Source organism: Palaemon carinicauda, chromosome 22, assembly GCF_036898095.1.
Source record: "Palaemon carinicauda isolate YSFRI2023 chromosome 22, ASM3689809v2, whole genome shotgun sequence".
Lineage (NCBI taxonomy): Eukaryota > Metazoa > Arthropoda > Malacostraca > Decapoda > Palaemonidae > Palaemon > Palaemon carinicauda.
In genome coordinates, this window is record NC_090746.1 from 81664018 (window position 1) to 81686484 (window position 22467).

The window sequence follows — 22467 nt, forward strand, 5'->3', positions numbered from 1 at the left end:
GAGCTAGATCGTCAAGTGTTATTTCTAATAGGTCTTCCGATAGTCATGTCGCTTCTAATTTGCGTGAAACTAATATTCCTATTCCTAATCCTAAGGGTGTAGTACCAGACCCTGCTACGGTGTCGGAGGTAAGTGAGCCTTCTTTGAAGGATGTTATGGCTGCAATATCGGCCTTGGTTGTAAAAGTGCAATCCCTTACTTCGGATAAGGAAGTGATGTGGGGGACAGTGCGTAGTTTACAACACAAGTTTGGGGATAGTGATAGTGCAGTGGAGGGTGCGTCCGTTCGTGTCTGTCACACTCCTAGCCCTGGACCTCTTCCATGTTCCCCAACCCCTGGGAGAAGGAAAGTCGACAGGCTAAGGGAGGTGAGAGACGTTAAACAGCGAACGGACGTCCCCTCGAGCCATCCTGTTGACGCATCCCAGGACACTCCCCCTCGCCGCAGGAAAGGCGAGATGAGAAAGTGTTTGTCTTCGTTGGAAGACGCAAGACCAAGACGCGGTTGGCGTCAAACTCTTCTTTCGAGACCTCTCAAGAGACATAGGTCCCCTGTTAAATTCCAGCAACCATTGTGCAGCAATTGGAGCTCGCCGGAAATCTTCCTGTCGGAGGAAAACGACGTGTCCGCGCCTAAGCAGTTATGTAGGACACATAGTTCGTCGGAGGAAGAAGATGTGCGCTTTACATCGGTTCATGCTTCTCCTCCCCCAGATTGGGAGATGTCGCAAGGGACTTCTCCTCTTGGCCAGAAGACCCCAGTAAGGGTTTCCGAAACTTTAGACGCTCCCTTGCAGCGATCAGAGCGCAGTTCAGGTAGCGATAGAAATCGCGACGCTCCCTCGCAGCAGACTGGACGCATGCAGGACGCGCCACAAGCAACAGGGCTTTCAGAGCTTCAACTGTCAATTACATCCGTGTTTGATGCTTATAAGTCTCAAACAGAGGAAGCTCGCAAGAATGAACCTAAGGACATCGACAGGCCTAGAAAAGGAATAAGATCGGAGCGAGGCGCGAACAGCCAGCAAGAAACTGCAGCGCTCGTCGACGCTCCCTCGCAGCGATCTGGACGCGTTACGGGAGGGGGCAAGGTTCTTGACGCTCCCTCGCGGCATGCTGGACGCATGCAATGAAGATTTTTCCCCGCAGCATGCTGGACGCATAGTTGACGCTCTCTCGCGGCATGCTGGACGCATGCGAGCAGGACATTCCTCCGCAGCATGCTAAACGCATAGTTGACGCTTCCTCGCAGCATGCTGGACGCACGCGAGCATGACTCTCCCTCGCAACATGCTGATTGCTTGCAGGACGCACGCAAGCATGACGCTTCCTCGCAGCATTCTGGATTCATGCTTGACGATCTATCACAACATGCTGGAAGCATGCAGGACGAGAATAGACAAGACGAGGCGCGTGTTTCTCCCACTCATTCTTCTTCGGAGATCACTCTCCCTTTAGAGGAGATCTCTGAGGGGGAAACGCAGGAAACACTTCATGCAGCTAATCTCAAGAGATTACTGGCTGTGCTAGCAGACTTATATCCGGAGGACTTTACTCAGGCTGTACCTCAAAGCCCGCCCTCGCAGTTTTTGAAGGGAGACCCCAGAAACCTTCCTCTTTTAAGAAAACTGTGCTAGCCAGATCGGTCAAGAGAGCTTTCTCGACTCTGAACGAGTGGATTCTTAAGAGAAAGGATCAAGGAAAGACTACCTTTTCCTCTCCCCCCCCTACTAGACTGGCCTCCAGATCCAGTGGTGTATGAGACTGGGGAGGTTCTCGGTTTGGGAGTTCCTGCCTCCTCCCAGGGGGACTTCTCCAGACTCATTGACGCCTCACGTAGATCAGCCATGACCAAAGCTAAAGTGATGTGGTCCACGTCGGAGATGGATCACTTGCTGAAGGGCATCTTCAGAACTATCGAGGTCTTCAGCTTGATGGGCTGGACTCTCGGAGCCCTCGCAGAGGTCACAGATGAAAAGAATGAGGCACACATGTACCTTATTGCCTGTCTCGATAAAGCCGTGAGGGATGGGACCGTTGAACTTTCCGCCCTTTTCAGGGCAGAAGTTATTAAGAAGAGAGCTATGCTGTGTTCTTTCCTGTCGTCAGGATTGACTTTCGCTCAGAAATCAGAGCTATTGTATGTTCCTTTAAGTGATCATCTCTTCCCTTCTGATGTAGTGAAGGACTTGTCGGCAGCTCTTGCGCAACAAGCGACACAAGACCTTATTACCAGGACTGCCAACAAAGCTCCTCCCACACACCAGCCCTTTCATGGGAGGCCCCTGTCGAGAGGAAATCAGAGAATTGCTGCTGGAGGACAACCTCATAAATTTACAAAGCAGCAACCAAAAACAAGAAAGTGGGCCTTACAACCTCCAGACAAGTGGGAGCCAGGTTATCCCACTATTGGCAAGAGTGGAGCCAAATGGGAGCGGACGACTGGACTGTCGATGTCTTGAAGGAGGGTTACAAGATCTCCTTCCTAAGAAGGCCTCCTCTTTCGTCAGAACCCATAGAGTTGACAGCAACATACTCGGGGAGCAAGGCAGCAGCTCTTCAAGAGCAGGTCAACCAGATGCTGTCAAAAGCAGCGATAGAAGTAGTAGAGGACCCCTCTTCGGAGGGTTTTTACAACAGACTTTTTCTAGTTCCAAAGAACTCCGGGGGTTGGAGACCTTTTCTGGACGTAAGTCCTCTGAACAAGTTTGTAAGCAAAGTCAAGTTTGCCATGGAGACATTGCATCAGTCCTAGCAGACACCAGACAAGGAGACTGGATGGTGTCAATAGATCTGCAGGACGCATATTTTCACGTCCCAAGTCACCTGAACTACAGAAAATATCTGAGATTCGTTTACCATGCAACTACTTATCAGTTCAAAGCACTTTGTTTTAGACTGAGCACGGCTCCATACGTTTTCACTCGAGTGGTTTCCAACGTGGCTCGCTGGCTACATCTAAAAGAGGTACGGATATCAATGTACCTGGATGACTGGCTAATCAGAGCCAGGTTGCAAGAAAAGTGTCTGGAGGATCTTCAAGTTACAATGTCCATGACGCAACAGCTAGGTCTGGTTGTAAATCTGGCCAAATCACAACTGACACCTTCAGAAAACATCATCTACCTGGGGATGAAGATTCAATCAGTGGTTTTTCGGGCTTTTCCAGCCCCGAAACGCATTCTAAAATGCCTAAGGAAAGTGAAGCACTTCCTAGACAGAAGGACCTGCTTGGTAAGAGAATGGATGAGTCTGCTGGGTACCCTCTCCTCGATCGAACAATTCGTATCCCTGGGAAGACTTCATTTACGTCCACTAAAATTCCATCTATCAAGATTTTGGACAAGAGACCAAGGCCTAGAGACGTGGATTCCGATTCCTCTGGGGATCAGGAATCACTTGAGTTGGTGGGACGAGCCCAAAAAACTCCTAGAAGGCCTCGAACTTCAACAGAAGAACCCCAACCTAGTGTTGTATTCAGACGCATCAGACATGGGGTGGGGTGCAACACTAGGGAAGGGCAAGATCTCGGGTCTGTGGAAAGAATTTCAGAAGGAATGGCATATAAATATCAAGGAACTAGTGGCTATTCATCTAGTACTAATGCACTTCCAGAGGGAAGTCCAGGGCAAGTTAGTTCAGGTCAACGCAGACAATACCACAGCGTTGGCCTACATCAGGAAACAGGGAGGCACTCGTTCAGATTCCCTTTACGAGGCAGCAAAAGATCTCCTACTGTGGGCGAAAGCGAGGAATATAACCCTGATAACACGCTTCATAGAGGGCGAGAAGAACGTCAGGGCGGATCTTCTCAGCAGAGGAAGACAAGTTCTCACAACAGAGTGGACCCTACATCACGAGGTGTGCAGCAGCCTTTGGATGCTGTGGGGAGAACCCTCAATAGACCTTTTCGCAACCCCCCCAAAAAAGAGGTTACCAGTTTATTGCTCTTCAGTCCCAGACCAGGAAGCAGTGGCAGTGGATGCCTTTCTCATGGAGTGGGATGGACTAGACGTGTACGCTTTTCCCCCATTCAAGATCCTGGACAGAGTCCTGAAAAAGTTCAGAGAGTCGAACAACGCCCGCATGCCCCTGATAGCTCCGTTTTGGCCCATGAGACCTTGGATTGCGGAAGTGATGGAGTGGCTGGTAGATACCCCCAGAGCGTTACCATGTCGGAACAATCTACTCAGACGGCCACACTTAAAGAGGTACAGTACCATCAAAATCTCCTGGCTCTCAATCTAACTGCCTGTCGACTATCGAAAAGCTGGCAAGAGCGAAGGGATTTTCGAGGGAAGCTGCAAGAGCTATCGCGAGAGCTAGAAGGACATCCACAATTAAGGTGTACCAATCTTAAGTGGGACGTGTTTAGAGAATGGTGCAGGATTAGCAAATTTTCCTCTTCCAGTACCCCTCTAACCCAAATAGCAGATTTTCTGTTGCATTTACGAATGAAAGAAAAGTTGGCAGTATCGACCATTAAGGGATACCGCAGCATTCTAGCCTCCGTCTTCCATCGCAGATATATTGATGTGTCAGGAAATAAGGATCTCTCGGATCTCATTAGATCTTTTGAGACCGCTAAGAGAAAGGACAGCCCAACCCCCTCTTGGAACCTGGATGTAGTCCTGGCGTTTTTTACCTCGAGCAGGTTCGAACCTCTCGACAAGGCTTCTTGGAAGGATCTTACTAAAAAGACCCTATTCCTGGTTGCGTTGGCTACAGCCAAGAGAATAGGAGAGTTGCAAGCCATCAGCAAGAGGGTGGTCTTCAATGGAGATAATGCAATATGCTCTCCTCAGCTAGGTTTTCTCGCTAAGAACGAGAATCTTTCGCGACCTTGGCCCAGATCCTTTACCATTCCAGGGTTATCTCACTTAGTAGGACGGGAAAAGGAAAGAGGCCTTTGTCCAGTGAGAGTTCTAAAATTTTATATGTAGGCGACCAAAAACCTGAAAGGACAAGCAGATAACATCTGGTGCTTGGTAAAAAAAACCTTCTTTACCTTTATCAAAGAATGCTCTGGCATTCTTAAGTAAGGACTTAATAAGGGAAGCTCACCAGAACTGTAAGGAGAAAAGCTTTCCAATCCTTAAGGTCAAACCACATGAGGTATAAGCTGTGGCGACTTCTATGGCGTATAGACACAATAAGTCGATGAAGTCAATTTTGGAGGCGACATTCTGGCGAAGTAAGTCAATCTTCGCAGATTGTTACCTTGAAGAAGTACAGACCCAATATGAAGACTGTTGTTCCCTGGGTCCGTATGTTACCTCCGGCGTCGTAGTTGGAGAAGGTACTACTGCCTCTACCCTATAACCTTTTATTATATACCCTTGCCTTTTTCTTGAACTTGGTATCACAGGTTGTCTGTGAAGGTTGTTGCAGCCATCCACAGTCTGGGATGCAAGTCGAAGTTAGTTTTTATGGTGTGTGTTTTTAGTATATTTATGAGTCAGGTGGTCAGAATCATTGTCCATGGCTATGCCAGGATAGCAAGGGTGGTAGTCTAACCATGTTAAGGTCAAGGACCGTGTGGCAGCCCCACAGAGGCTTTTACAGCCCCCTGGGAGGATCGCTGAGTCTCTCAAGGAATGCAGGCAAATGAGGCAGGATAACTACGAAGCCAGCTTCCTTATCAGGTAAGAACCGGATTATTGGTACAGCTAATTTGTAGCTATTAATAATTTTACAAATTCCCGACAGGGTTGCAGTTTTCTAACCCAACACCAATGGTGTCAATCAGCTATTTATATGTAACTACCAGGGAAGTTACATATTTAAAAATGGTATCTTTATTTTAAAATAAATTTTTAAATACACTTACCTGGTAGTTACATATATAAAAGGTCCCTCCCTCCTCCCCTCTGAAAACAGGGGCATGGAATTTCTGAGGACTTATGGGAATGGTTCTAGTTACCTAGTTAGAGGGCGCACAGGTATGACCACCTGCTCACCTGTTGGTGATTGCCGCGAATTTTGAATTTCTGCCGTGCGCTCGACGAATCGGCGGGATTAAGCTACATATACTGTATGTAACTACCAGGTAAGTTTATTTAAAAATTTATTTTAAAATAAAAATATTTTAATCTAAATGATCAACGGTGTTGTGAATACAGTACAGTACTTTATCAGTCTTATTACCTGTACAGTGGTACCTCTACATACGAATTTAATCCGTTCCAGAACCAACTTCGGATGTAGAAAATGTTCGGATGTAGAAACGAATTTTCCCATAAGAATACATGGTAATTCATTTAATTCGTTCCTCAGCCTAAAAACCCATAATAAATCCTTAATAAATGGCTACACATAATTACACATAACAATAACATTACTGCATAATATGTAAGAAGCATGTAAAAAAGATAATTATAAAGAAATAATAAACAAAAAATGTGTTTTATTGCCACTTTACCTTAGAGACAGGCCAATGCAGGTGTAGGATTTGCTACGCCGGAGACGGACGATCGGCGAGAAGGTAGACATGGTGTTAACATGCTCTTTAAATAAATACTCTCTCTCTCTCTCTCTCTCTCTCTCTCTCTCTCTCTCTCTCTCTCTCTCTCTCTCTCTCTCTCTCTCTTGTTCTTCTTCACTGTTAGTGTTAGAGACGTCTATTAATTTTTTCTGAGAGAGAGAGAGAGAGAGAGAGAGAGAGAGAGAGAGAGAGAGAGAGAGAGAGAGAGAGAGATTAAACAAAAATGAGAGATTAAACAAAAATGAGAGATTAAACAAAAATATGTTGTGTACATATGATTTTTAACAGCGTTAACGAGTTGAAAGACAGTTAAATGTAACTTAAAAAAAACAATATCAGCGAATCTGAATTCCTTTATTAACTGAAACAAATATTGATATAAACACACTCGTGTGCGTATGCGCAAACACACACACACGTACGAGGAGACACGATCGGCGAGGAGGTAGAGATGGTGACTGCGATAACATACCGTAACTTACACTACGGAAATTTTAATCTAACTTAGCTTATTTTTTTTTTTTTTTTATATTTCATATTTTTTACATTTTTTTTCTTTTAATTTTTTATTTTCATCACTTTCAGTGACGAGTTACGGTATGTTATCGCAGTCACCATCTCTACCTCCTCCCCGACCGTCTCTTACTGCGTAGCAATTCCTGTTTTAGTTAATAAAGGAATTCAGATTAGCTGTTATTACTTTCTTAGTTACACTTAATTGTTTTTCAACTCGTTGACGCTGTTAAAAATCATATGTACTCTAAACACATTTTTTTTAATCTCTCTCTCTCTCTCTCTCTCTCTCTCTCTCTCTCTCTCTCTCTCTCTCTCTCTCTCTCTCGGAAAAAAATAATAGACGTATCTAACACTATAACAGCGAAGAAGAGAGAGAGAGAGAGAGAGAGAGAGAGCTTGTTAATGCTATCATGGTTTTCTTTGCTTCACTTTTTTCTTTCTTTCTGTTCATCACGCTGGCCCTTCTCACAAATGATCGTTGCCAACAATCTCTTTGTCCTTTATCCCTATCAACAAAAGGCGTTCTATCTCTTCCAGGGTATTGCTAAGATGTCTTGTAATAATGGTGATCCCCTTCGATGGTTATTTGCTTTAATGGCTGCATTCAGCTTGATGATCCTCGAGATAATAGGCCTATTTCGGCCATATTGTTTAGCCATACAGTATCACTCACATGCACACTGCTCTCATGTTTTTCTATAATTTCTAGCTTCAATTCTAATGAAAGAATTGCCTTCTTCCTGTACTGAAACTTAGCTTCTTAGGCACCATGATTATAGGTAAAATCAAAAAGGAAATGTGAGAAAAGGAAGAAAATAAGCACTGTTAATAACAGACCAAACAGAGGACAACCACACGATACACACAAGAATAGAGAACTGAGCACTCGACGCTCAATGGCGTAATGTTTACTTCGTGTGTCGAAATAAAATTCGGGTGTAGAGTCAAAAATTTGCTCGAATTTTACTTCGGATGTTGGAAAATTCGGATGTAGATACGTTCGTGTGTAGAGGTTCCACTGTACTCCTATAATTTGGCAAGTATCAAGAACACATTTTTTAATAGCAATAATACACTCGAGCACCTAAGTTTCTCGCATACCCTACTATATTGTAAATATAGTGAAATGTCAGGCTTAAAAAAAATGCAGTATTTTTGTGAAAAACCACCTCTTGTTCAACCAATCATTGTGGACATAGTACAGTAGTTGGCAAATAGCTTTCATATTAACATTAACTGTTATGACCGGGATAAATATAGGCTAGCCCTCCGTGATCTGTCATAACGGATATAAAAATAGCTCCTTTTTATGAATGGTATAAAATTAGTAACTCATACATATGGAGACTACATTACTGATGTACCATTAGGCTAGAGTAATTTGCCAATATAAATTGATGTGAAAAGGTAGGTATGCTGAATTCTTTAAGCAAGGTCATAATATTGCTTTAATTTTGCAGTCAGGGCATTGTCCTAGGTTAGGTTGTGTTGCTTCTAGTGTATAAAGTATATACAGTATGTCATTCCTTGTGGATCCTTCTGGCATCCCTAGTCAAGTCAGGCTCTAGGATGTTGAAGTGTTGTGTGAGCCTTGCTAGTGCATTTTGGACATATTAGTAATCGTTACCAATTTGAATTTTCAACTTTATATAAAATTGGGACTTGTGTTGCGTTGTATTCACTTTATTGGCTTAATTATTATGGTTCGTTCTACCGTGGTTTTGGAGACACTCCATATAAAAAAGATTTTGTAAGGTTTTGCCGAAAATTTAATTTTTATTGACGTTGTTCAGTAATGGACTCGACCACTGTAATTTCATGTATTTTGGAATTTTATATGTATAACTCTCCATTTACTGAAATAATCACCAAATCATGTACCGCTTGCTGGATCCTGCATCCAGCAAACATTTGTGTTAACAAGCTTTTGAAGAAATGTTGATCCTATTCTTCAAAGGGACTGCCAATCTTCAGATTGGCAAATCTGTGACCCTTATTGCTAAAAACACTCCAAATTTTCCCAACCACTGTTTGTTCCATAACTGGAATACAAACCTACTCAATTTATTAGTTGTATTACGGACTATGGACGAGCCTTTAAAATTTAGCGATGGTTAACTACCCATCCTGCTAGTTGACTTCTGCCGACCATGCGTACCTGCCCTGGACTTGAAGGATAGCCCTGCGTACCTTCATATCTACCGAGGACACCGATCCTCACACCCTTTGTCCCTTCTGCAGAGGTCAACGTTGTGATAGTGGTAACAAGTGTAATGAGTGTCAGGAGTGGCCTGTCTCCCAGTGGGAAAGGTTTGGGTGCCAGCAGAAGAAGAATTTTAAGCAGGATTCTTCTCCTTTGAAGCTTTCTTCGAAGCAGAAAAAACCCAAGGTTTCTTCTTCCACATCCCGACCTTCCTCCAAAGCTCCTACTTTTTCGGTTTCTTCCAAGAAGCCCTCGAGTAGTAGCACAGGCTCTTTAACACCTGGTCAACCTTGGCCTTCGAGATTCGATGTCGTTTCCCCTTGTGAGTCTATAACTCTTTCTCCTTTTTTCCAGGTGTGGTCATCCTTGGAACTAGGTCCGCCCTCCAAGGATAACCTGCTGCAACTCTTTTGCCATGGTGCTAGTGTGCAGCACTCGACATCAGAGGTGGATCATCTTGCCTGTGTCGACGTTGTCAGAGGTGTTGTCTGCTGCCCATCCTGCCAATGCCCCTGCCCCTTTGGACTCGTCCGTCATTGCTGTTGACTGCTCTTCCCCCCCTGCTGAACATCATTCGAAGGGGAAGTCCTTCATCCGTCTCTGTTGTGAGTGTTTCTTCCCCTCGGGGGAAGTTCACTCATAGAGACTCCTCCTCGGAGGACTGCTGCTGCTAAAGGCCAGCTTGCTGATCCACCGGCCCCCCAGAGGGCGTCATCGTTCTCATCGAGCTCGCCCTCCTCTTCGCCTTAGATGTGCGCCTTCGCCATCGGTGAAAAGGCGCCTCTTTGGCTCTTCTTCTGGCCCTCGACCTTCATCTGCTTTTGGACCTTCTTCTGACAAGGCCGCTGCTAGTCCTCGGGCTTTGGCCTTGGACTCTCCTGTGGATCATGCACATCCCTGTTCCAGTTCTTCCTACGCACCATTGTTGTTCTCGCCATCCTCCTGACCTGCTGTCTCTGTTCCTGACTCTTGTTCTGCAACTGCCTGCTCGCCGTGTGACCTTGTGTCATCCTTCTACTAGCCATCCTCGTGCACGCTCATCGCCGTCACTTCATCGCCAGCCAATGCATCGTTCACCAGAGCCCCAGGTTCCTGCGAAGTGCTCTCCTACTCGTCAGGGCACTTGCGCTCCATTTAAGCTGCCATGTCTTGCTCCAGCTGCGCGCCAGCGCTCACCAACACGTCTGAGCTCTCCGTGTCGGCACGCTCCAGCTCGTCAGCGCATCAGTGCGCACCAGCTTTCTCTAGCTCGCCAGTGCTCCCCAGCATGTCCACGATCTCCAATGCATCAGCATTTGCCAGCTCGCCAGCACACCATCACTCGCCAGCGCGCAAGCACTCTCCTGCGCATCAGTGCTCACCAGCTTACCATCGCGCAAACAGGTTTCTCCTCCGCTAGCGCAGAGCAGACATCATCAGGCAGAACCAGTCTCTGCGACTTCAAGGAAGTCGTGCCATCAAGAAAACAGGAAGGAATGGAAAGGTAAAAGTTCTTCCAACAAGTCTCCGTAGCCCCATTCCCCTCCCCGCAAACGCATCAACAACTCCTCTTTGCAATGTATTACTTAGAATTTCAATAATGATGCTGAGAAAAGACCCACCCACTCCCAACTGTTTGCATTTAAAAACAAGGGCCTCATGATTAACACTGTTAGAAGCAGTACTAAAATTAAGGCCAATCATACTTCTTGACCATAATCAAGGGATTTCAGTACAGCATTAGAGATTGTAAGAAGGGCATCACATCCTCCAAGGCCTTTACAAAAGCCAAATTGGAAACTAGTGAACAAATGATTACCTTCAGTAAACCTATTTAGCTGTTAAAAAAGTTTAGGTGATATGAGAGTTATGGAAATTGGGTGGTAATCAGCTGGACTTGAGCTACCACAAGTACATTTACATACTGTATTGGAGTAACATTACCAGTTCTTCAACACATGCTAAAAGAACCTCTTCTTGCTAATTTATGGTGAATAAGAGGTAACTTAGGAGTTAAGAAATCTGCAGGCTTTATATTAAAAAAAGGAAAAAATACTATTTCAGTGTAAACCTCCATAAGCACGAAGGTCCACCATAAGAGCGTTAATCATTTGTGGGATTGGATGGTGATGCAGATAAGCTTCCATACCAAGCAATTGTTCTTTAAAATATATAGATATATAGAAGTATCTCCCCCCATCCTTTTTATGAGGGGGATGATGGACAGGAATGTATAAACCCATTACTCACAATTGTGCTTACATTCCAGACATGTCCTGTTAGTATATATAGTAGGTTCTTCTGTAACTGTGTGTCGTCGGATTGAACAATCCTAGCCTATCTAATGAGAATCTTTTCTCATGTTGTTAGGAGTTGGAAGGAGTTAATACTCCCGCACCTCTTTAGGTTCAAGTGCTCCAACATCCTGGTATTCTAATCCAGCTAGCTTGGTTATAGGGATTCCTCCCTCCCTATGTCTCCTAGTAAAGGACAAAGGTTTGTATTTGTACAAGATCAAATCATAAATATTTAAAATAATTTTGAAATTTTTTCTATTTGTACAAACCTAAGTCCTTTAAGTTTCACTTCCCTCCTCAACCATCCCACAAGTCCTAGGTGAAGATGAAAGTGGCTACTCAGTATGCTGGCGAGGGAGCCACCTACCTGTAACTACCGACACCTTGATATAAATTTCTAACTACCAAATTCCAGCTACACTGATATACTGTACTCCTATTAAAGGACTAGGGGTTTGTATAGGTAGGCAGAATACAATTATTTAAAATATTCATGATTTTTTTACTGCAATATTAGTATAAAGTAATTCCCATTATTATGAAATTACTTGAAAGACATCTGATAGAATAATGGCAAAATGGCAAAGTGAATATTCTTTGAGATTTTCTGATCCATTTGACTGATAGGTATTCGCATGATAAATGCTACAACATCCTTCTGAAACTCTGGTAAATTCTGTTTTGATTGTAAAAAGGCAGGTGAACTTTCCATTATGTGTAAGAGAATTTAGTTTTCAACTTATTTTGTAATGGTTACATTCATGCTTTTAGGGATTTTGTTCTTTAGGAATGTGTCCTTGTATGATTCTGTTGAGTTTTCCAGTTTTGATTAACCCAAACCATTTTAGTACACCTATTCTCAAAGTGAAGGCAGCACACGTCCCTTGTAGAATTAAGCAAGGCTTTTTAGGGACATTGAAAGGAATTAAGATGTAACCCCCAAGATAGGGGCAGTACAGTACATTCCTCGTCTACTTCGAGTTATAAGTTGGTTTGCTCTTTTATAGTTCAAAGGTTTTAGGATTTATTTGTGTAAGTGGGGATGACAATAGAGAGTACTGAAGGTAGTTTGCAGTCCCTATTTTGCCCCAAGCTGTTTTGATTTATGCCTTTTACTTTTCATTTCTTCCCCTTGGTCTTTCAACACAGCTGTCTAACTTTGCTCGAATTCCTTGATCCAGTTTTAACCTGCTAAGAACCGATCCTTTGGGAAAATCCTTTGAGTCTAAGGAATATCTCAGTGGTTTTGCTTAATTACTTTGTAATATTGAAGGTTATTGTTTGCATGTAATGTATTTAAGATTGATATACTGTACTGTATTACTTGAGCCCTTTTTTATTAGTTGCTCTTATTTTTATGACATTTTAGGTTCAAAAGAACTTTTTGAATGTTCATATTAAATTTTAGTTTATATTCCAAGCACTGTGATTTTGCACAATTCAATAGTTAGATTTGATAGTATGTTATGTAATGCTCATAAATGCTTAGTTGCTTGAGCACTGTTTTTCATAAGTGTAAAGAAAACAGTAGTTCTATGTTGTCATATATTTCTGTGCTGTATTGCTTTATATTTAAAATTTAACCTTAAAACTTGCTTTTGTTTTGGGTAGCATTGCAGCAGCAGTAGTTAACATAGCAAAAAAGTTATTCATTAATATTTGAATTTACTTTTAGGATCCAGCATTTTTCAAGTAACAGAATTTAGGTAGCGACTTTTTAAGGTTGCTTTCTAATACTATGCTTCAACTCTGTGGTGATGGTTAAAAAGCTTCTTTTACTTCGATACAGTAGTGGAAAAATATAATTTGCAAGAGTTTGGTAAACTGAATCCTCGTGAGATTCGTTACTCACATTTTTATACAATAAAGTATTGTATCATTTAATTTTTACACAGTGTTTGAAAGTTTGAGTTTTGAATATCTTTATTTGACCAGGAATCTGATAACTTTGACCTGACTTGTAAGCTTGTATCATTTGCCATTATCCTTTCTGTCTCATCCTGAACTAATGCTGAGACAGTTAGTACAGTTTATTTCATTAGTACCATACATGTTCTATGATATTGAAATGGGGGATTTCAGTCTTGAAAATTTATTTGCTACTGATAGTCAGCATAAGGAAACATACAGTACTGTATACGATTGAAGTCTTGGTTGAGATTCAAGATATTCTAGTAACTGACACAAAAACAGCAGCTGTTACTCCAATTTGAGATGGTCTGGTATATGACATCCTTGTAATCTTTTTTTGAAGATTCTTGATAGTTGAACTCTATCCCTGGACTGTTAGTTTTTGTTTAATATAATACACATTTTCATAACCCACTTTTGAGTGCTTGATTTTTCTGGGAAGTTGGTGCTTTACAGTCATCTTATTTTAATGATTCATGTTGGTTAAGCTGTGTCTGCACTTGTTAGTTTTACAATGTTGTAATAGGTGCTTTACTATAATTTTGGGCTTGATTTGTCTGGGCCATTTTTCAGCTTTAGTGTGATATCTCATTTTGATGATTCATTTTGTTTTAGGTCTGCTCTTACGCTGTTAGTTTAAGTAGGATACAAAACTTGCGTGCATTGCCATAACTTACTTCTGAGTGCTTGATTTTTGTGGACAGTCTTTCAGCTTTGCATTGTCATCTTATTTTGATGATTCCTGTTGGTAAAGTTGTCCTTGCACTTTTAGTTAGTTCCTACACAGATACAGAGCCTTGTCCTTTGATAGGAGTATATTTACTGCTTGACAGGAACTTGGCTGTTAAATTTTATAACAAAATGTCGGGAATGATTCCTGATTACGGTATCTGTGTGACAGTTGTCTATGCTCTCTGGCTATCAATAATTCACATCCTTCGTGTTAAACAGCTGTACTGTTTGCTATCTCTTGTCTCGTTAGTTTCTTTGGTCGCTGCAAACTCACCATCCTTGTGAGCTAAGGGAGTGTGGAGGAGCCTATAGGTCTGTCTGCTGAGTCATCAGCAGCCATTGCCTGGCCCTCCTTGGTCCTAGCTTGGGTGGAGAAGGGGCTTGGGTGCTGATCATATGTATATATGGTTATTCTCTAGGTTATCGTCCTGCTTGATAGCGCAATGTCACTGTCCCTTGCCCCTGCCATTCATGGGCGGCCTTTAAATCTTTATATCATGCTATGGTGGTGTCAACTGAAGTGTGAAAATAGATTTTTCTTTGACATTTTATTGGAGGAAGTAGTTTCTGTGAAGGGGTAGGGTACCTACCTACCTTCTCATCAGTGGCTTCCCATTCTGGGAGGAGCAGCACTGCCTTGATGACCTTTAGGAAGAAAACTTCAAGTTGTTCCTTCTCCCCTGCCAGCTTCCTGGTTGCTAAGTCCAGGAGGGCAGGGGATAGGAGTGACAATATTTTATTTCTCTCCCCATGGGAAGATAGAGCTCTCTCTCTCTCTCTCTCTCTCTCTCTCTCTCTCTCTCTCTCTCTCTCTCTCTCTCTCTCTCATGTAAATTTTTATTTTTAATGTAGAATTTTAAAGTTTATTTAAGACGATATTATATAATTTATAAATTTTAATTTTTAGGCAATGCCATCCTAGATGTATTTTAAATGTAATTATAAGAACCTTTTAATGTAAATACATTTTCTATGTAACAGACTACCCATTGTTTTGTGGAATAAAGGAATTATCATCATCATCATCTCTCTCTCTCTCTCTCTCTCTCTCTCTCTCTCTCTCTCTCTCTCTCTCTCTCTCTCTCTCTCTCTCTATGTAAATTTTTATTTTTAATGTAGAATTTTAAAGTTTATTTAAGACGATATTATATAATTTATAAATTTTAATTTTTAGGCAATGCCATCCTAGATGTATTTTAAATGTAATTATAAGAACCTTTTAATGTAAATACATTTTCTATGTAACAGACTACCCATTGTTTTGTGGAATAAAGGAATTATCATCATCATCTCTCTCTCTCTCTCTCTCTCTCTCTCTCTCTCTCTCTCTCTCTCTCTCTCTCTCTCTTTCTTCTCATACGAGCGTGGCAAGGCCGGCCCCCATCATTTCTATACACACACCTTTCCAAGAAGTACCATTTCATATTGTAGGTAACTGCTTTGGCACACTTGAAATAGGAAAATGGTCCTTTGCAAGAGCATTTGTTGTGGCAGTAGGCCTATCTGGCATATGACCATGGGAGGGCCCCTGCTCATATTATATGTTTAGGATGGGGGAAACCATTATACAGAAATCATGCATTGAATTTTACCTCGGTGGTGGTGTGAAACAAGTCTGAATAATTTTTTCAGACAGATAGAGAAAGTAAGACAGAAAAAGAAGGTATGGAGGTTGAATGGTGTTAGAGAAAGAAGGCAATCTGGTAATCTATGGAGGTGTGACGCAAGTTGGGGAATCGGTTTGGTTGAGAAATTTATGGTTGTCGTCAGTAGTGTTGCAAGAATTTTTTTTTTCTTTTATATGAGCTGTCATAGTGTCTTACCATTCACAAATGAGTTCTGTATACTGTACTAGGTGTTGATACTGCCTAGTTGGTGATGGATGTTACTTACATAAGCTAGTTCATATAGACTCCGAAGTCTTCAATTACAGTAGATACATCTAGAGTGGAGAATTTTGAATAACCATACAATTTTTATATCTTATCCTTAGTGTTGGTGGATGCTAGTTACTTTGTTATTCATATGGAACAAGCCATAGAGCACTTTAACCAGGTAATTAAGCTTCCAGAAAGTTTTAATGCCATATGTGAAAAAAAAGCAAAATAGGGATGAAAAGAAGTTAACTAAACTACAGTATATATAGCTGTCCAAATGGAAGCAATTTTGAAAAGTACAGTATAAAGATTATAGGTAATGGTGTACAGTACTTCACACAGCCTTGTTAAGAGTATCAACATCATAATATTGCCTAAGAGACTGTTCCACAATTTTTGCACTATAGGAAATAAATGACATTCATTCGGGGCAATGAGAAATTAATAAACTTCATATCAATATGAATACTGATTCTATGAAACTTGTAACACTAATTCCAAAGACGGAGCCAGTAAAAGCAACATGTCTCAAGAGGAAGTGTAACCTTTAAAGGATCGGCTAACAGCCCTTTTTATGAAATGAATTGTTATTATCAATTTTCTTTAGAAGATATCCCAGATCTAGGTAGTAAAACTGTATTCCAGCATTAGCAAAAACCAGAAGAGTTGAAGCCTTTGGCATTATTGTAATTCAAACATTTCAGTAGATATGGTAAGCTTTTAGAACAAATTTGAAATTACAAAGGGGGCCAGGTGACTGAACTGCTGAGGACAATAAGACCAACGTTTGAAAAGAAAATATTTGTAAACCTCTTAGAACAATGTTAGTTATGAAAAAGTTTATTCCAGCAAGTAAAAAATAGGTCTGAAGACTGGAGAAAGACTCCAAAGGAAAGTCAACTGATAATTAATACCTATTAAAACTAGAATAATTAGAGCAGATGCACTCGCTCATCAAGACAGTAAGCAGGCTGAATTCTGCACCCTACCCCTTATACACTACTTACACCTGGATATGATTGGGAAATATGCAGAAATCTACCCCTGGCATAAGTTCACTTATTCTGAGTAGTAGAAACCTATACAGTTATACCTCAGTTTACAAGTTTATTTTGTTCCAGGAACGAGCTCTTAACCGAATTCTAAATAATTTTCCTTTAAGAAATAAAGGAGCTTCACTTTATGCTTCCACAAGGTAATAAATATTAATATACAGTACACTCATTTTTATGGGTTTTAAAGGTTTGTAATGGAATTTGTTAACAAATTTATAACCACTAACATCAGAAATTAGTACTACAAATTAATAACTCGCAGTAAAACAAGAAATACTTAGAAAATTAACTTTGACCTTGAGGAGATTCATGGCTGGTGTAAGGAAGACAATAGTGGAGCTTAGTGCTTGAAAAGAGAATCTCCCTTTCTAAGCATTTCTGGTAAAATTTAGAAAGTTCTCTCTCTTGAATGTCGTTCACTATCACCGAGTGAATCGCTTAATTTACGCTATATAGACATGGTCATTTTCTTTTACACTTGCATTCAGTTTTGACCAAAATAAATCTATCTAGATACAACTGTTTTTGCCATTCTTTAAAATGGCATGGAGATGGGGTAAAGAATCGCATGAACTTTGCGTGTACTGAATGTAGTGTGTGACTGTTTTTGTGCCAATCTCATTAATACTCGTCCACAAAACATTCTCATATGAAGGGAAATTTTTGACCGGAGGCTAGTGTTGTACATTGCTTTAAACCAATTTTAATTTTTATGTTCGTTTACCAATTTGTTATATTCGGAGTTACTCATAAAACGAATGATCATGAAGAAAAGAAAGTTTCTGACTTGGGGAGATCACTGATGGATAATTCCTATGACATACTATTACTGCTTTTCTTGAATTTTTCACTAAATTTTCTATCAGGAAAAGGAGTTCTTTAACTGATTGTCACAAATTAGCCAATACCTTATTAAGAGTAATTAACCAACTCTTAAAACATAAATAAACCTAATATGTAATGATAGAGCTCATTGATCACGTCTGTAAAACCATTGAGTACAGTGGAAAGGGGTAGGTTACATGTAAAGCTGGATTTCATAAAGTGAAGTACTTTGTGATATGCTATGGTCTACACTGCTGCTTGCTGCACATACTAAATACTATATGTAGATACTATAGTGCAATTTAACTAGGCCTTTTATTCCACTAGCTCTGACTATGCACTTTCTTAGAGGCTCATTTTCTACTACTAATGGATATTGTATGTTCAGCTGGATAACTAATTTTTTGCATTCAGCACTTCTGAAGAAGAGAATGCAGGTGCTGAAATAACAAGTAGTGTAGATCCTGAAGCTGAGGCTGGTACCAGTGATGCAGCCGCTGAAACAGCTGGCAGTGCTCCTGAAGTTGTGCCTGAGGATGCAGCTGCAAATGTCGAAGATATCGCTGATGCTTCTGTAACCACAGGCTCAGCATGTGAAATGCCATTTCCTAATTATGCAGAAATATTACGCACCCTGAACTACAATTTTCCTGGGTAAGCGAAAGGGAGCTCCCATCCCTGTGAAATGGTAATTTGCACATTAATGATCCCTCCATACAATTTGTAGAACAGATTCTGGAATTTTTTCTTCTGTAGATGTTATGAAATTCAGAATATGTATTTTTTGCATTCAAATTTGTCCTTTGCAGTTCATTTATAGTCATCATCATTTCCTCCTACACCTATTGACGCAAAGGGCCTTGGTTAGATTTCGCCAGTCGTCTCTATATTGAGCTTTTAATTCAGTAGTTCTCCTTTCATCATGTACTTCACGCTTCATAGTCCTCAGCCATGTAGGCCTGGGTCTTCCAACTGTTCTAGTGCCTTGTGGAGCCCAGCTAAATTTTTGGTGAACTAATCTCTCTTGGGGAGTGTGAAGAGCATGCCCAAACCATCTCCCTCTACCCATCATCATGATCTCATCCATGTATGGCACACGTGCAATCTCTCATAGTTTCATTTCTAATCCTGTCCTGCCATTCAACTCCCAATATCCTTCTGATGGCTTTGTTCTCTAATCTGCTAAATCTATTGGAGATTGTTCATTGTCATACCATGACTTGTGTCCTTATAGTAACACCAATCTCACTAAACTGTCATATAGTCGGACTTCTATATGTAATTTCGGGTGATATGAGTTCTAAGTTTTAATCAGCTTAGCCATTGTCTGATTTGCATTTTTCAATCTTTCACTAAATTCTAATTCTAAAGACCCTGTATTGGAGATCATAGTTCCTAGATACTTGAATGATTCTACCTCATTGATCTTTTCTCTTTCCAATGATATTTCATCTTCCATTGCATACTCCATTCATATCATCTATTTACCTTCTATTTATCTTGAGCCCAACCACTTGTGATATTTCATGCATTCTGGTAAGCAAGCATTGCAAATCCTGTGGTGTTCTGCTAATAAAGACAGCATCATCAGCATACTCTAGGCCTGGTAATTATAGTAATGTGCCAAAACTTACATTTATTCCTACACATACAAACCTTACCCTCTTTACTGTGGGATATATTGTTCCAGTATAGCTGGAAGCTAGCCATAAACTTTTTGGCACGTCTCCGTTTTCTGTAAACCCTAAAAATAAAACTAGCTGTGAACTTACTTTGTTTTGTTTTTTCTTCTGCAAGTTTGTCTAGTGTTGTGAAGGCTGCTAATGTGTGAGGGGTGTCTTGGCATTGAAAATTGCTCTTGTGGGACCTTTTATGTCGACTTGGGAGATGGAGCCTCATAACCTTTGCCCTGTGTGCATATGAAATTCCAGTACTCAAGGTTTCTACTAGCAGAGAGTGTCACATGGCCATCCTCCCTGCCTTGTCCTTTCCTCACTGACTGCTCATTCGGTCTTGTGAGTACAAACGAATAAGAATGACAATGGTTTGATCCCCTGAACAACCCTCAGGTGCAAATGGCCCTATCGCTGCCCCTAGTGAAGTGGTGGCACCTATGCCCAAAGGGGAGTCTTATCTCTTTTGGCACTGTGTCAACTCTGGACTTCCTTGAGGTTTTCAGGTTCCCCCCTCTAAGGAACAGCTCTTAGAGGTTCTGAAGCTTGGAACTCTGTGGGACCGCACATCTGACTCCACAGTGGTTGGTTACGGCTTCCCAGCCCCTTGATCCTCTGGAGTGCCGTTCCCTCCAGAAAGTTTCGTGCCCTTTGCCGAAGCGTCCTCCTCAACTTATAGCCTACGTAAGGAGTTTCTGGCATGGTCTCCCTGGAGTCTTGGCTAGGCTTGTGAGCTTGCTCAGCACGCTAAGTTCCCTCAGCAGAAAAAACAGTCTGCTCTTCCACCCTCTGAGGTAGGTCATCCTTCTTGCCAATGGGAAGGTCTTCCTTACTTTAGTGGTCTCCCCCTCGATTACCTCGTAAACGTGCTTGAGATTCGTCTACACCTCGCTTCAGCTCTTCGTAGCATCCTGATGGGGGTGTCTGCTGACTGCCTGCAGTCTCAGCTCCCAGTCATCGTGCCTAGTCCTCAAGAATCTCTTGATGCTTGACCCTTCAGGGTCATTGCGTCAGGCTTCTATCCCTTATGGGATAGAACCCACTTGTTCTGACATTAGTGATAGCAGCCAGTGTTCGCAGACAAACCCCCTCAGCCTTGCTCGCTTCCATACGAGCACGTAACTACTCATCTAGGAGTACATAAGGCTAGTCATCAACCTCCTGCAGGATCCCTAATGAGAGCTTGGGTCCCTGTCCTGTTCATGCTGCTACGGCTTGTGAGTGAACAGGCCCTAGTTGGGTGGTAGCGCGCACACTCACCTTAGTTCTTTTGCCAAGAGAAGCAACTGCTCATGAATGGTACGCTTACGATCACTCACCTCTTGGAGTTCCTTCGGCTCTCCCTTCATTCGCGAAGGACCTGCCAGGGTTTCTCGAGGTCATAAGGGTGGTGAAGCAGGCAGTTAGTGAACTGGTCCCAGCTCCACTATCAAAGACCTTTTTTCGACCAGTCTCAATTCCCCATGGGGTGTCCAGATCTCCTGGGAACTTCCAATTCACCTGTGGTCCCCAAGTATAGTAGTACTGTACTGCCTCTAGGCATCATCATCCTCCTGCATCATTGCTCCTGCTCCTCCTGATTGTTTGACTAGGTACAAGAAGTACCTAGACACCAAGGCCTTCCATGCCAACCCTGTACCCATTTGGGAGAAACTGGGAATCATCCCGGTAAAAATTACCAAAAGGAGGAGAAGACAGACAGGAGACACCTCCCCCGCATGATACCCATCATACGAGGACAAGCAGTGGTTGGAAATCTTTCACGGACATTTACAGTGTCTCTCTGGTATAGATCGTGACTACCAAACCCGCCTCTCCACTTACGGTGGAAGCTCCTCGAAAGGAGACTTCATCACTCCTTACCTCCTTGGCCAAGCCCCGGAAGCAGAAGGACATGAATATCCCTATTAAAATCTGGGCTTTGAAAGGCTTTGAGCCTTCCAGTTTGCAGAAGGGCATCCCTGGTTCTGATCCATCTTCAGTGTTACTGGCGATGCAGAACCTCCCCCTAGGTCTCAGGCCTTACAAGGGTCCATGTTGATAAACCTGACTCAGCCCCGGCTTCTGCAGGTGTGAGTTAGGGTCTGGATGAGGTTCAAGACGATGTATCAGACCACTCTGACGGCATGCTGCCAATGGTCGCTTGTTCTAAGGCATCAGCGTCAGAGCAGAGAGAGTCGGACCACACCTTCTTATAGGTCATAGTTTGCATAAGGAAGATCAGCAATTTGGGTGATCCTTCTTATCTCCCCCCAAGAGAGGAAAGAATTGGTTCTGGACTTTCTCTGTCAGTCCCCCAGAACTGGCAAGACCAGGATAGAGTTGCCCTGGTCTGGGATGGTTAAGGGAGCTAGGAAGAAGTTCCCCTCCTGAGTAGCTGGGACATCGAACTCTTTTAGGGCAGGGAACTCATCCCACCTACTTTACTGCCATTTATTTGGCAGAGGAAGGACGATGGTGACATTCTCGGTTGCAGAGGCCGCGAAGATGGGGTGGGTTCCATAGGCTTCTTTGTAAGCCGCTTTGTCGATCGACTACTGGTCTGGTTCAGGAGGCTATATGATCGCCAGTGAGGATTTGGCCGATTCAGAGGAGCGGAAAGCAATCAACATCATGGCATTCAGGAGCTAGGGTACTTAGAGTTCCTCGCCCACAAACTGGTCAACCAGTGAACGAACTGGATCCTGAGATGTGACTCGGTCATCTCTAGATTCCAGAGGCAGGTGCCAAAGAGAAGGCCACTCAAGTTGCACAACTTATCAGTAGAGAATCCTTCCTTGTTCAACTCGGAAGACATTGACGCAGTTGCAGAGCACTGGAAGAAGACGAGTCATGACTTGCTTCTTCGTAGGGCAGTTCCATTTCACCCCTACTCTTCAGCTCCTATCAATAGATAGTGACAAAAGAAAGGATCA

General features: G+C 42.3%; 1 protein-coding gene across 1 annotated transcript in view; it reads left to right on the top strand.

Annotated features, from left to right (window-relative positions):
- jagn (jagunal) overlaps positions 1 to 22467 on the top strand; it is an 85639-nt gene that overhangs the window by 11533 nt on the left and 51639 nt on the right. The window contains exon 2 of the mRNA XM_068346437.1: positions 18294 to 18533. Within this exon, the coding sequence (XP_068202538.1) occupies positions 18294 to 18533 (240 nt within the window). The remainder of the gene's footprint in view (positions 1 to 18293; positions 18534 to 22467) is intronic.